General features: G+C 39.9%; 1 protein-coding gene across 4 annotated transcripts in view; it reads left to right on the plus strand.

Moving 5' to 3' along the window:
* The first annotated feature begins 2,369 nt into the window (after positions 1-2,369).
* The window catches only part of ptprc (protein tyrosine phosphatase receptor type C), a 27,589-nt gene continuing 13,937 nt past the window's right edge, over positions 2,370-16,021 (plus strand). Inside the window, exons 1-16 of one of the 4 annotated variants that reach the window (XM_070554234.1) lie at positions 2,449-2,688; positions 8,883-8,900; positions 9,239-9,256; positions 10,514-10,627; positions 10,778-10,906; positions 11,058-11,078; positions 11,195-11,464; positions 11,582-11,818; positions 11,905-12,021; positions 12,121-12,252; positions 12,353-12,490; positions 12,776-12,925; positions 13,184-13,389; positions 13,493-13,553; positions 13,662-13,770; positions 13,949-13,986. In XM_070554234.1, the coding sequence (XP_070410335.1) occupies positions 2,625-2,688; positions 8,883-8,900; positions 9,239-9,256; positions 10,514-10,627; positions 10,778-10,906; positions 11,058-11,078; positions 11,195-11,464; positions 11,582-11,818; positions 11,905-12,021; positions 12,121-12,252; positions 12,353-12,490; positions 12,776-12,925; positions 13,184-13,389; positions 13,493-13,553; positions 13,662-13,770; positions 13,949-13,986 (1,822 nt within the window). In that variant the 5' untranslated portion in view covers positions 2,449-2,624. Of the gene's footprint in view, positions 2,689-6,941; positions 8,621-8,882; positions 8,901-9,238; positions 9,257-10,513; positions 10,628-10,777; positions 10,907-11,057; positions 11,079-11,194; positions 11,465-11,581; positions 11,819-11,904; positions 12,022-12,120; positions 12,253-12,352; positions 12,491-12,775; positions 12,926-13,183; positions 13,390-13,492; positions 13,554-13,661; positions 13,771-13,948; positions 13,987-16,021 lie in introns of those variants that run through there. The other 3 variants (XM_070554235.1, XM_070554237.1, XM_070554236.1) reach the window with 3 other exon arrangements.

Raw genomic sequence — 16,021 nt, forward strand, 5'->3', positions numbered from 1 at the left:
ACACAGCTGTAGAAAGTTCCCAGCCGCAGTCGAATGTCATCTGCATAAAGATGGTTGGAGATTCTTTTAAAAAAAAAAAGCTCATGATGTTCTGGAGAGGGATCAGACAGAAGAGGAACAGTAGCCAAGAACCTTGTGGTACACTCTGGGTGAGGGAGGTGGAGGAGGACAGAAACATGGACAGCCACAGAGAAGGAGCCCTGAGACAGATGAGAGAAGAACCACTCCAGGTCGTTTCCTGATAGGTCTACCCAGTCTCTCAGCTTCTCCAGTAGCAGATGATGGTCAACAGTGTCAAAGGCTGCAGTCAGGTCCAGCAGGACCAGAACAGAACAGTCCCCTGCATGACTGTGAGTCAGAAGGTCATTAGGTCAGTACAGTGAACCATTCATTCATTCATTCATTCACACACTGATGTTGCTGATCTACACTGACAGAAGCTAGGCTACTGTACACAGTAGCCACGGGTCCTTCCGGCCCACCACCAGCAGGAAATGAGGTTGGAGCGTCTTGTTTAAGAGCACAATGACTGGCGCCAACAAAGCCTGGGCTCGAACCAGCAACCCATCAATTACAGGGTGAACTCCCAAGCTCTGAGCCACCATCACCTCATAAGAATAAGGTGTGGCGTCTGACCTTTGTGTTGAAAAAGGAAACAGGAGGAACAAAAGAGATCATGATAAAAGAAGTAATTAAGTATGGGCAACTCAATCAATAAGGTGTCAAACTGACTGAATACTTAAAAAACCTTTTTTGTTAGATAAAAATACCAGAGCTGCTATGTGGTGAGCACATGTGAGTCATAAAAGCAGAGAAAGTGGTGGTCCCACCGTGATGCACGGACTCTGGATGTTTAACTTCTTCATGTAAAAGAGTCCAAAAAACTGTAGAAGAGCTGTTTTTTGTATTTTTATGTCACCATAGCAACACCTTGTGACAATGACACACGTGCTAATTGTCACGCAAGGATTAAAATACACCAAAGCCATGAAAATTTACATTTGTGTCCGTCTGCAAACCTTTGGCTGCTGCCGTGAGCTGAAAGCTGAACTGACTGAAGGGGTTTTTGTGATTGCATCATGCAGTGAAACCATTGAGTTTGTCTTCTGTTTTTTCAAACCACACATAGTTCACCAAAGCCACGCTGGATCACAAGTCTGCTAACTTTCTCTAGCGAAGAAAACAGCAGCAGGTGTGGAAAAATGGTTTTACATTTGGACTCATTTGTATATTTTAGACTGAAAGTCTGTGAATCCAGCGAATCTACCGACAAAACCCATTCAACAACTAACAAATAACTTCCTTTTGGGTGCAAGAACACAGTCCTGTTTGCTCAAGAACCACTTCCTGATTACAAGAATGTATTCTTTCAGAAGGGGAATTAACAGAATATGGTGCGTATCACAGTTCTCAAAGGAAATGCATATTTAGATATTCACAACAAAAAAGTCATTTGCATGACAGAAACGTGGTATGTTCATATTTGCTTGGAGCTCGGAGTGCTTTTTCCACGGATTTTTAGCTTTTCTTTTCAAAATGAGCAAAAACAGTATTAAAGTATGATGAGACATGCACCGATGATTCAAATCATCCTGCCGCCACGCAGAGTCGAGTTTAAAACCAACGCAGGATCAAAAAAAAATCCTGTCAGCTCAACAGCAATTATCTAAACTCTAAAAAAGACTGCGCAGTCCCATGTATTATTCCAATAAACCACATGAAAAAGGAAAAAGTTGTATTTTATCTGGATTCACATCAGCTCAACACCCGGTGTGAGAGTTTTACCCCCCTGGAGAGTATTTTTTTCTCCTCGTCTTCCTCTTTTATCCCCTGTTTTCTTGTGAATGTAAACAGAATTAAAGCTGTTTGGCCTTCAAGGCAGAGCGCCACGATCAAACGCCGTGCACGATCAATGACTCTGAAAACATCTAACAACACTCATACATGTAGCTGTGTCACGCTGAAATGAAGACGTTCACTTCTGGAGCCGGTGGCCACATGTTCTCCCTCTCTTGATGGAAAGAGAGCGGGAAATCTAAACAGGGTGGGAAAACGTCGGAGCAGAGAGGCCGTGGCTAGAGTGGTCAGCGCCTTACGAACGTGGTTGAAATGCTTCAACGCAAGGTGCACCACTTCAGGTTTCACAAGAGTTTGATGTAAAGAAAAGCTGATTTTACTCTAGATCTCACATCTTTACATCCTTGATTCATCGCTTTGGTTTAAAGATGCTAATTAAATAAGACACTGCAGAAGTTTGCCTCCCTTTTCATAAGTCTGAAGGTTTTTCACACTTGAGTGAAGATCAGACAAGAGATGGCTTCCTGTTCTTGGTGGCGTAGCTGAAATGAAGCTTCCTGTCACTGAGACTCAAGGTGAAGGCAGGCTTCTGGGGGGGGGTGACATCACTGTTTCTGACTGGACTCAGAACCAGAAGCGAGGGTTTAGGGAACAAGTTCAGGAAGCTGCTCTGGCAGATAAGACAGAAAAACGCATGTAGTTTTAAATAAGGTCCACGTTTAGGCGTTAGGATTAGAGTTGGAAACAGGAGTTTTGCTCCAGTATCTGTGAGGTGGTCATCTCGAGGACTTTACCATCAAGTGTGTGTCCGCACACATCTCCCAGATATGGCGGGTCTCCGTGGTCCCCAGACTGTGCTGCTCTGGGTCATGGTCATCGGTTTGGCCAGCTGTAAGTAAAATGTTTCTTTATGGAAGGATTGTTCAGTGTTTTGTTCTAATGTAAAAAACAAAAAAGTTTTTAAAAACTTTATTTCATGCAACGCATTAAGGTGCTGACGCCTAACCTCCTAGCTCGTGCATCTGATGTTTTTGTTTGAGTGTGGGATTTGTCAGAAAAGGTGATTTTTTTATGTGAGATGGAGACATGAATCTGTCAGCAAACAAGCTTGACAATATCTTTTTTTTAATTTTTTTTAAGTGGAAAACATCACCGCTCACAAATGTAATCATTTAAACTGAGGGCAGAAATGACAAGCTACAGTATATCAAGCCTTTGACTTGCTGCTGCTTTTGTGCTGCTTCACGTTTCTTAAACTTTCCAAACCAAAGACACGGCAGACGGCACGCCGGCGCGTCTCTGATGTGAGAATCTGAGAAGTGACAGGTTTTATGAGACCCTTTGGCAAAAGAATCAACTCTTGTGTTCAATCAAAGAACGCCGTTAATAAGACGACGCTCCTAAAACACCTTTCATTCGCTACAAAGAGAAGGGAGCTTTTGCAATCATGTTTCTGTTCTGCTTTGACGTGTGTGTGTGTGTGTGTGTGTGTGTGTGTGTGTGTGTGTGTGTGTGTGTGTGTGTGTGTGTGTGTGTGTGTGTGTGTGTGTGTGTGTGTGTGTGTGTGTGTGTGTGTGTGTGTGTGTGTGTGTGTGTAGGATGAAGAGGCATGTCTATCTAAGATGAGAGGATTTTATGGGGTGTGTCCCTGCAACCCCTAGTCATTGTGGGTGTTGAATCAAGATAAGCATCTCTCTCTGTGTGTGTGTGTGTGTGTGTGTGTGTGTGTGTGTGTGTGTGTGTGTGTGTGTGTGTGTGTGTGTGTGTGTGTGTGTGTGTTGCTTCTAGCATCACTCGGTGTTCTGCTATAAGCACGTTAATCTTCCTGTCTTTATCTCGACTCCGGGTCCATGTTACTCTTGTATTTCTAACGACCTGTACAGGTTTTATTTGTCAGGTGACTCCTTTTGTCGTTTGCATACATTTTATTATAAATACTAACATATCGGGCACCATTTCTAAAGGATACACACACTTCAGTTTTTGTTTGTGCTTTCTCTGCCTTAGCTGGAGCTAAATTGGCCTAATGAACTGAGTTAATAAAAATAGTTTTTGCTCTGCTTTCTTTTCTTTCATCTCATCCTTTCATGCTTTTACAGCGGTTTGAGGCCTCCTGTGTTTCAATGCCCCCAGCAAAAGTGCGCCATTCCTCTGCATCTTGCTGCTGCAGGACAGAGTCGTGACCACTTCCGTGTTCCATTCTGAGCCGCCTTCATTTCCTGTCGAGAGCTGAGTCGAGCAGCTCGCAACAAACGCCACAAATGACTCGAGATTTCATGACAAAAATTAGGAACTGCTTAAAATGAAGAACTGAGGTCAGTGTGATTAAAGCAGGAGTGGGGGCGACGATAATGAATGAGGATGAAATAAGGCGGCATGCCAACTCCATCCTGATGCTGAGAGGCTCAAACATGTGTTACTCAGAGATTTTAGCAAAATGTCAGGTTAAAAAAAGACAAGTAGTCAGGAGTGTAGTGGTGGAGTTTTAATCCAAGGCTCAGTTTTTGTTTTGTTCTTCATCTTCCTGCTTCTGCCTCCGCCTTAACAAGCCCGCCTAAACGTGTGAACATCACACCTTCATTTCACACTTTGCCCCGATGACGGTGAAGACAGAAGTACCTGAAAGATGACAAAAAAAACATCAAACTACCTCCCTAAAAACACTTCTAACTGGTTTGGCTTTTTGCTAATTAAATATATAAGAAATTCAACAAAAAGTCTAAAAAGAAGAGAGACCAGATTCTGTCACCTTTACAGTGTTTTACATCGTGGTGCATCAGTGATGAAGCTGTTTCTATAAATCAATAAGAGTAAAGGAGCAAACATGTTCAGCGAACACCTGCAGCAAGTTAAACATTTAATAACTTTACCTATTAGTGCTTAATTAGCTCATTTAAAGAAGGATAAATATTCTTCAATTACTTTAATTGCTGGTGCCTTTTTCTACAGCTCCATTTAACCCTCCCACTGTCCTAATGGGTGTGACCCCGCGAGGAAAGTTGTCCATTGAGCAGGGTTGATGGTTCATCCCTTGGGTCCACGTGGCGGGGTGAGGAGTGAACACCACCTCACCCCTGCCACGTGGACCTCAAGGGATAAACCATCAATCCTGCTCAATGGACAACTTTCCTCGCGGGGTCACACCCATTAGGACAGTGGGAGGGTTAAACCTATAATCTACATGAATAATTAGAAATTGGTGAATTTAATGTTGATCATCAAAAATACAGATTAGAGGCTTTTCTCTCAAGTAAAGATAAAACTACAAACATGAGCAATTTCTTAGCTTGTTCAGTCCGATAAATTTTTTTGTAGTTTGTTTAAATTATGAAAAATAAACTATTAATTCTCTGATTATTTATCTTTATTGGGTGTATTTAGGCGTAGCGCTGCATCAGTAATTCATGTTCATAAACATTTATGTATTTTGATTATTCATGCTAAACACAGGAAAAGGTTTCACACACAGAGTGTGACTGTCGGTGTTTAAACGGTTTTCTGGTTTATTATGAAAAATATTTGCATTTGATGAATTTCAGATCAATTTGTGTATTTTTATATTCCACTAAAATTCAGTAAGTAGAGCCGACTACTTTTATAATAATAAAGATGATTAAATATTAAACCCATAATCTGTGTTTCTATGACAACACAAACACAAAAACAGACATGCAGTTATCATTTATGTGTTTACCAGCTGGTTTGCAGCAAGTAAGAAAGGCAGCTTGAGGTAGAGCGGGTTGTCCAGCAATCGCAGGGTTGTGGGTTCGATCCTGGAATTCTGCCGTTGTGTCCTTGGGCAAGACACTTTACCCGCCCTGCCTTCTGGTGGTGGTCGGGGGGACCGGTGGCACCAGCGCTTAGGAGCTTCACCTCTGTCAGTGTGCCCCAGGGCAGCTGTGGCTACACCGTAGCTCATCATCACCAGTGTGTGAATGAGTGTGTGTGAATGGATGAATGTAGTGTAAAGCACTTTGGAGTCCTCTGACTCTAAAAGGTGCTATATAAGTCATTTACCATTAAAAACAGTTATCAGCTATTACCTGTTGATATTTCATAATACCTCTAACAGCTCATTAATATTCATGATGTAAACGTCCAATAAGAACTAGAGTGGGGTATTTATCATCACTTCGGCCGTTTTTAGGCCTTTTCTGATTTACGTCTCTCTGGCTTTGATTAACCCTAACCCATAAACATCTGGTTAATATCAGTTCATTCTGCGTTTGCTTTCTGGTAACTGTTTCATCCTCCATTGTCATGTGTGACCAATACTTTCCTCATTAATGAGTTGGGCCCGAGCTAGTTCACATCGTGGCTTCTATTAACAGACACGGTGAGTGTGAACTGTTTGGTGAAATGTCAGTGCACGGAGCGTGCATCTCTGCTCGCACCAAACCACATCCTGCCTCACTTTTAGTCTGACTGTCCCTGATCAACCCTTTTGTTCACTTCTCTTCTGGTTGGAGGCCCTGAAAGCCACCATCCTACGTTTTTACTGTGTGGATCTGCAAATTAAACTCCTCCGATTATAGTGTTTTATTGTGATAATACAGTAAAAAAGCCAAAGAAATATAAAACGTTAGTCAAACTAAAATAAATTCTCCTTAAACAAAGTTTAAGTAATATTTATGTAACGATTTGAAAGAAAAATATTTGTTTCGCTTTAGTTTTATTAAACTTAAGCCGCAGTTGCAGCCAGAAGCTCTGCGTGAGTTTAAGGCGGCTCTGGGTTTTAGTGCAAGGCAGGAAGTGGTGGTTCACTTACTGAAATGGCAGGAGTAGCTCTGTCCTGTTGTCATGGCAACCAGGTTTAAGAGCGCTGCCTCATCCGGGAAGTGCAGCCCTTCAACCTGATGCTGATTTACTTTAATGGGAGGTTAAATACGATGTGTGAAGAAACATGTTTTAAAAACACTGAACTTTTGTGCAGCTTGAGGTCGTTTTTATTTTTCTTATGAGACGTCGAGGCAAACTGGAGAGAGATTTACAATCAACTGTGCATTAAAATCTTTGCCTCATGTGACCTGTACCTGATTTACCTGTGCAACTCGCTCTCTCTTTCTCCACGTGTGTGTGTGTGTGTGTGTGTGTGTGTGTGTGTGTGTGTGTGTGTGTGTGTGTGTGTGTGTGTGTGTGTGTGTGTGTGTGTGTGTGTGTGTGTGTGTGTGTGTGTGTGTGTGTGTGTCAGGAAGCACGCATCACCGCTGTTGGGTAAAAGTCTCGTATCTCCAAATCTCAACTTTGCACGAAGTTTATAATAATAAAAAACTTGAGTCACAAGCTTATTTTTTCATTACTAAACGTATCAAGAAAACCTGAAAAACGACCAAAGGAGCAGATTTAAGTGCAGCAGTAGCTCAGGAGGTTGAGCGGGTTGTCCAGTAATCGGAAGGTTGCAGGTTCGATCCCGGCTCCAGACAGAGAATTCTGCTGTTGTGTCCTTGGGCAAGACAATTAACCCACCTTGCCTGCTGGTGGTGGTCGGAGGGACCGGTGGCGCCTGTGCTCGCCAGCCTCGCCTCTGTCAGTGCACCCCAGGGCAGCTGTGGCTACATCGTAGCTCATCACCACCAGTGTGTGAATGTGTGTGTGTGAATGGATGAATGATGCACTGTAGTGTAAAGCGCTTTGGAGTCCTGACTCTGAGAGGCGCTATACAAGTGCGGGTCATTTATCATTTGTGTAAAAACATGGGAGTGATGGAAAGTGGAGAAATGCATCGATGTTTAACAGAAACTTTTAAGTTTGTTTCATTTAACTTTGTTTTGGTTTTGGTTTTATCGCACAAGAGTCAATGTAAATGACACAGCACTCATAAAAATCTTCTATTATAAAATATTTCATTTGATTTTCATTTTCTAACGATAAGTAAGTGAAACCAGAATTTGCAGCTCATTTACATGTTTCTTTTATTTTAGCTTATTTTAGGAAGTGGTTACAAGTTTTGAGGAAGAGAACTTTTTTTTTTTACCAGTTTGAGTTTCACTGCTGAATAATTTCTGCTCATCTTTCTAACGTGACTGGTTTTAAATTGCTCCGAAACCCATTTTCTGTATAAAAACTTATAAGCAGCAAAAGTAAAAAAAAAAATACTATGTTGACACAAACAACAAAAACAATAATTAAACCAAGTTTTTGGTGTTATGATTTCATTTGGGTGAATTAGAGTTCAGCTCTGTGGTGGTAATGTTAATAATAGTTATAATCTTTCAGTTATATTTAGTGAGATTTTCCCACTTATCCTACACAGGAGCAGGTGTTGCTGATGTTCTTGTCACTAAATGTTTATTCTTGTATTTAAGTTTCCTATCAGAAGCAGTGATTCAGGTCTCATCTGTTGATGCTGAAAGTGGATAGCATTGAAGCCCAACGATGAAGGTTTAAAAACGTTTTCTTCTCTAGGAAAAAACAGAAGAAACTTGTTTTTGGTATAAATGTATTATTCTGGTTTATTTTTAGATTTCTAGAGTTTGTTGTTGATAGAATCTAGCACTGACTGGATTTTCTGCTGATTTTAGTCACTTTTCAGCTTTTTAAACAAAAGTCTGTTTTCTATCATGACATGAGGGGATAAAAAAGGGACAAACATGTTTATTAATTTCACTACAACAGAAACCAGCATGGTGACATGTTGATTATACTTTTTAGACCCTCCACCTCCTCTCTTCCAGGCAGCTGTCACCCCTGATACCCAAGCCTCCAAATACCACCTTAAACTCAATCTTTAGCCAACTCACAGTGTAATTTATTCAGTTTATACTTCCACCTTAACAACTTTATTTAGATCAACAAAACCCTAAAAGGTCCAGACTCACATCAGGTAAGATACGTTACAGATGAGTGTTTGAGTATTAAGGTCTCTCTCTCTCTCTCTCTCTCTCTCTCTCTCTCTCTCTCTCTCTCTCTCTCTCTCTCTCTCTCTCTCTCTCACACACACACACACACACACACACACACACACACACACACACACACACACTGACTCTTTTCTGTGTTTTGATGTCATTTTGATTTCCCTCCTGATGATATGTAGCCTGATGCTTTGGTATAAAAAGCTAATTTCCTTACATTTTCTATTCCAGGTCAAAGCAAAACAACAGGTGAGAGATTATTTATAATCAACTTAATAAAAAACTGCTTTGTTCTCTCTCTCTCTCTCTCTCTCTCTCTCTCTCTCTCTCTCTCTCTCTCTCTCTGTCTATCTCTCTCTCACTCACACACACACACACACACACACTCAGGACGTGTGAATCACTCTCAGGAAACCCTTTGTATTTAAACATTGGAATTTTTCAGAAAATGTTTAAATAAACTTGGGTCACAAACTTATTTTGACACTTTCATTATAAACATCCATTAAACCACTGACCCTTTTCTGTGTTTTGATGTCATTTTGATTTTCATTAGAGTTTGATTTGCTTTTGATTTTCTATTCCAGGTGAAAACAAAACAACAGGTGAGAGATTATTTATAATCAACTTAATAAAAAACAGCTTTGTTCTCTCTCTCTCTCTCTCTCTCTTGCTCTCTCTCTCTCTCTCTCTCTCTCTCTCTCTCTCTCTCGCTCTCCTTATCTTCTTTCTACTGCATCACATGTCAGGGACCGTGCTTTACTGTTAGGTAAAAACCTCGTTTTTTTTTACCAAATTTGGACTTTACACTAAAAATAAAAGAATCAAAATACTTACTCAAAAATGACGAATGGAGCAGATTTATATAAAAACATGAGAATGATGAAAAGTGGAGATACGAGGTTTTAACCCGACAGCATCGCTGGTAAAACTTTTCTGTTGTTTCTTGAACTTTAGTTTTAGGTGAAATGATTAAACACATATGAGTCACTGTAAACACTTAATAATATAATATAAAACATTTGACTTCACATAAAATAAATAACAGAAATTTTACTTGTTCCCATTTCCTAAAATGTATGAAAAAACTTCAATGACAGAATTTGCAGCTCAGTTACATATTTGTTTGTTTGTTTGTTTGTTTCAATTTAAGCTTAATTCAGGGATTATAAAAACTTTGTGGAAGAAATTTTGTTTTTCATTTGGTTTTAGCTTCGCTGCTGAATGATTTCTGCTCATCTTTCTAATCTGAGTGTTTATAATTTGCTCTGAAACTCATTTTCTGTGTTAATCTTCTTTAGCTGCAAGAGCCGAGAACCTAAAGCTGTAGAAACGTTAATAAAGCCAGATTTCTAGTGGCTGATAGGGCTCAGTTCTGTTGTTAGTTGTTAATAATAATTAGAATATTTTAGCTAAGCTTATACTTTACAGGATCAGGTATGTCACTGATGTTTTTGTCACAAAATGATTATTCTTGTATTGAAGTTTCTGATCAGAAGCAGTCATTTAGTTTTATCTGTTTTCTGTAGAAAGCAGCGATGACATTTTCTCTTTTTTGAGAGGAGCAGAAGAAAGCTCTGTTTGTGGTTTAAATGTAGTGTTCTGGTTCATTTAGCTGTCTCTTATTGTGAGTAATGTTTGAATTTTCTGCTATTTTACTGTATTTACACATAAGCAACTGATAGGTTTGGTAACTTTTCTGCTTTTTGACCAAAACGGAAGATAAAAAGGACAGACATGTTTATTATTTTCACTACAACAGAAACCAGCTTTGTGACTCTGTTGACTGTATTTTTTTGCCTCCTCACCTCCACTCACTGACTCACTTGTTGTCAACACCACCTTACCTGCACCCCCCTCAGCAACCTCTGCTGCCACAACCCCAAACACTGAAGCCAACTGCACTCCTCCATGCACTCCTCCAAACACCACTTCAAACGTATCCGATCTAACATCTTCAGTCAGCTCAGACACTGGTAATGTATTCCGCTTTGGTTTCCAGCTTAACAAGGTGCTCGATTTAGCCCGATAAAACCCTAAAATGTTCAGACTTGTATCAGGTAAAACACCTGATGGAGGAGTGTTTCAGCCTGAAGGTGACCTTCATCGTGCTCTCTAACCTGCAGTCACTTCCTCTCCTGCACACACCTCAAACGAGTCTTCTGAACCCAGCAGCCACTCAACTAATCAGACAAACACTCAGGCTGCACCTCCAGGCCAGCAGACCATCACCACAGAGAGCCCCCTCACCACAGGTTGGAGCTTCACCCTTTTCTTTTATGGAACTCTGATACGATTGTGTTTTAAAATCTGCAAACAGATATAAGGTACAGGTGATTTAGAAAAGTATTTTTTGCTTTCAAGTTGCATTGAAGTATTTTAATATTTTACTCTGATCCCCAACAGCTCAAACGAAACCTCCCCCGTGTGAGTATTCGTTCACAGAACAGTTGTGCGCTTTCATTTCTACTTTCTGAGATTGAATCCATGCAAGGTGGTTTGTTTGAATTAAAATGGATGAATTGTGTTGGTTTATTATGAAGGTTCCTACAATGTCACAATGGTTAAATTTGGTGCCTGGGTTGGCATGGTAACGTCTCCTCCTGGAACCTACACCATAAATATCACAGAGAATGGAGAACAAGTTTTCATAAAGAAATTCATCATTTCATCCACTAATGGGACCCTAACACACATCAAACATCTGAAACCATGCACTGAATACCAGTATGAAGTCACACTTAAGAGTGATGCTGAAGCAACCATCACAACCTGCTCCCGCTCTACAACACAGGCCAAAACCAAAGTCTTAGGTGAGTACTGACAATTCAGATTATTTTCTGTATCTTAAATGGTGAAATTAAATCAGACAACATTAATGATGTTAATAATAATAATACATTAATCATAAAAATCCTTGTGAATTTCAGATGAGGCTGACATTAAAATCAGCCCCCCTGAACCTGGATCGGTGTGCTATGAAAGTGAATGGAACCTCAGCTCTTTAGGTATCACTCCAACAAAACACAGAACTAAGCTTTTAGAAAATGGGACAAAAGTTTGTTTCAAGCTGGCTGAAGAAGACTTTTGCTCAGATTTTAATGTCAATGTAACTCATGAAACATGCCAGAACTTCTTCTTCACCGACACCTGGAACATCACTGATGGTATGTACTAAAACTAAACATGACTTTTTCTCAGTTTTTATCTTGTTTAAAGTTCCTTTCGTTGTTGTTTTATTTTATTTTTCCAGATTATTTGAATCTAAGGGACATTAATCAGACTGAACCCACTGGACTTCCTGCATACATAGATCCACAGTTTCCTAGAAACTGTAAAGGTCTCATCACTGCAGAGTACATCTGTTCAGGTGAGCAGAAAAAGGACGAGTGGGTTAATACCTGACATATTTTTGTTCTCTAAAGTAAATCAGATTACTGAGGCTGATTTTGTTTTTGTGTCTCTCCAGATGCTGATAATGTCACCAGGAACTTGTCTAGCCTGGAGCCGTTCACAGACTACAGCTGTACTGGTTGGATCAAAAACTCTGGCGTCCCTATAAATAAAACACTTCCACCTGTTCGGATCAGGATTGACTGCGGTTTGTTGGTTTTTACTCCGTCTCCGCAAAGAAAGGAGATTTTATTCCAACAGAATTGATTCAAACCTTGATTTATTCTTCCTGTTTTCTGTTTTTACAGATTTAAAAATAAACTACGAGGATGATGGTGAAATCACGAATAAATCTATTACACTGAATTGGGATACGACCAGTAAAAATTGTCAAAAAGTTCTCTCAGACCTGAAGGAGCTTTCTTATGACTGCAGATGCGAGGGAGGTGAGTGAGCGTTTTCATTGACAATCCTCAATAATTAAGAAAGGGAATTCTATTAAACGTGTTTTTCTTTATGTAATAAAAACAGGTGATTTGATCGGTTTTTGATTTAAATAGTGAGGAAAAAGCCAGAAGAAGGATTCTTTTGTTCAGCGGCAACTGCACTAAAACGATTTTGATTCAAATGTCCCCTAACAATATTCTAAATGAAGATGTGTGTCTTAAACTGGAATTGTATTCATCTTCATATTGATCTGCTGATTCAAACCAACTAATAATGTGTTACAGAGGAGGGACGCACAAATAAACGACCTGATGGAGGATCGTGTGTCATTTCTAATCTGGAAGCGTACACTGATTATACCTGTACGGTTCACCCTGAATACAAAAATCACCACGTTCATGGAGAGAAAACGAAAAAGAAAACAAAGGAAGGAAGTAAGTAACCAGCAGATATATTTGAAAGCAAAGCTGGTGGCAAATCTCCTCTGCATGAAATACATTATTTCTATTAATCATTCAATTCTTTTTTTTCTGAGTCTGAATTTAGAAAATTGTTTAGGATAATTTTTCTGAGAATCCTTCGATTGTGAATGCAATAAAAGATCTTGTTTTTATAAAATCTAGAATTATTGAATCAGATTTTTGTCTAATTATTATGTCTGTGATTGGTGACTAGTTTTCTTTCTCTTACAGTACCAGATAGCATTTCAGGATTACATTTGACACTCCCAGAGAACAACAAGATAAAAGTGTCCTGCAAGAACAATGTAAAGTTCAAAGGTCCTGAGAAGAACTACAAAGCCCGTCTTCACGGAGGTCCCAAAATCCAAGAAAAGGAGAAAACGCAATGTGATTTTGAATTTAAAGAGCTAAGCTTCTTAACAACCTACAAAGTGGAGGTTTGTATGATCCTACTTTTTAGATTCACCAATATCTAATAAATGTGATTATTTACCGTTTTCGTGGTTTCATTTCTGATTGGGAGACTTCCTGTCTTCATAGGTGTTTGCACACAATGGAAAATTTGCGGGCCGATCGTCAACGGATTCCATCAAAACTTCCTGTATGTGCTGTTTTATTTCATGGCACAATTTAAAACAAACATCCCAATCCCACACCTTCTCCAGAAACGTTTCCAGACAGTCTGACATAAACATTTCTGATGTTTTAGATGATGCCAACGCTCTGATTGGGTTTCTGGTCTTCCTCATCATCCTCACCACTGTGGCTCTTCTTTTGGTCCTCTATAAGATCTACATACTGAAACGCAGAAAGTCCCAGTAAGTTCAACTGGTTCTGGTCTTCGTTCAGCTGGGACTCTTATTTTAACAGATGCATTTTCCTGTTTCACATGCAGACGTTGCATTTAAACGTTGTCTTCATTTAGGCAGTTTAATAGTAATTCCACAGTTAAAACTCAGAAAAATCTTTAAAATATTTTTCCATCTCTGTCTGCAGTGACATGAACGAGAGCATGGAGCTGATCCGTGGAGAAAGTGAGTTTTTATTCTGTTGGGTATTTTTATTTAATCAATCCAGGCATACCTCAAAGAAAGTCCAACACACACAGAGGGGTTAGAGATATTAGGTTATCAATACCATTTACCAATAAACACCAATAATCAACAATCGGATTTTGCAAAATCGGAGAGAAATGAAGATACACACCAATGGGATATCTGTTTGGTCTCTCATCGAGCAGAAGCTCTCAAAAAGGTTTTATTCATAAGTAACATAGCACACGCACATAAAAGGTAAACACCCACTCCCTTCACAGAAAACAAACTTTCCCAGGTTCTTGGCATAACAGAGAAACGCTCCGTCTGGACGTAACTAGGGAGGTTATTGTCATAACAGAACTTCAGACTTACAAGGTTGAACTTCCCTGCCGGAGCCAAAGAAAAATAACAAAATATGAACAAGGACCAGGGCGGATTAAGGACTGAAGAAGATCCGGGGCTTAACACACACGTGCGCGCGCACGCACACACACGTGACACGCACTAGACAACATCATATATATTTGTCTTGTACCACATAATTTTTAATCTAAAGCTACATATTAAGCATATTCAGGGCAGAGTAATGTTCCTGTTAGTGTTTAGTGTGAGATGATAGTAAATATTCCCTTTCTTTCTCCATCAACTTTACCTGATAAGCTAACTTTAGGCAAACCAGCAGCACAACAAATATTTTCAATTAAGACTCACAAACCTGAGTCAACACCAGTCTCATCAAAGCTGGGGTTCTGTCGTTGTACTTTTGGTCTAAAAAACGTCCTTATGTCCATCTTCACTCATGCGTTTCAGGCAGAGACTGCAGAAGAAGCCGGCTGCTGAAGGGCTTCTTCTTCAGTGGTGGAGGCTCAGGCAGGCTGTATACAAACTACTGCCAGCTGCTCCCTCTCTGTTGGACTTTGGTACTGCATGTTACTTCCGCGATTTAGATCCGGGGCTTTTCATTAAAGATTCGGGGCTTCAGCCCAAGTAGCCGGGCCTAACGCCGCCCCTGACAAGGACTGAACCTTCGTTTGAATTTAAAAACACCAGATGGTACCCAGACAAAATCATTTTCCATGCATCTAATAATGTATTTACCCAACATATTCTTTCTGAGTTCTGACTGCAGATCCCAATGCAGCATAAAACTGTCTCGTTGGGATTTCCGCTACCATTACATCCCAATGCAAAACTGACGCGATGGGATGTCCGCAGCCGGGGCACCAAACGAGCTCATTGTACCTCACCCGAACCTTATCCTCTTGTTATTTAACCTTCCCCTCATCCCTATCCTAACCTAACAAGTTACCCTTGCAGTGACCATTAGTGGTTGTTTCCCACATAAAATTAGTTGGGTTTGGACCGAGGCAACGCGAGGTGGAGGTTTCAACTACCAAGGTGGGGGTTAGAAGCATAGATATGCATGTATCATAAACACTAAATGCCTCGTCTCCGCTGTTCACCAATGGGATGCGACGTAGGAATGTGGCGGCCATCTTACCTCAGACAGCTGCCCCCTTTCTTGACATTGGGGTGTATGGTGCATGTACTATTTAAGCAACTCTAACTTGCTCAATTTTCAAACAATTTTCAAAAGGTTTGATTTGTTATAAATGCCAAAGATGTGTCCATGAAATAGGATGGGCTTGGCCCAGAAATTCCTGTTATTTCACTCCACAAAGCATCTAATCTTTCATAAATAACGCATTTAATTGTAAGCTACAGTAACTTAAAGTATGCATAGCCTATTATTATATTATATAGATGTATCATCTATCTATCTATCTATCTATCTATCTATCTATCAATCTATCTATCTATCTATCTATCATCTATCTATCTATCATCTATCTATCTATCTATCTATCTATCAATCTATCTATCTATCTATCTATCTATCTATCTATCAATCTATCAATCTATCAATCTATCTATCTATCTATCTATCTATCTATCTATCTATCTATCTATCTATCGATCTATCGATCTATCGATCTATCGATCTATCGATCTATCGATCTATCGATCTATC

This window comes from Nothobranchius furzeri, chromosome 8 (assembly GCF_043380555.1).
Source record: "Nothobranchius furzeri strain GRZ-AD chromosome 8, NfurGRZ-RIMD1, whole genome shotgun sequence".
Taxonomy (NCBI): domain Eukaryota; kingdom Metazoa; phylum Chordata; class Actinopteri; order Cyprinodontiformes; family Nothobranchiidae; genus Nothobranchius; species Nothobranchius furzeri.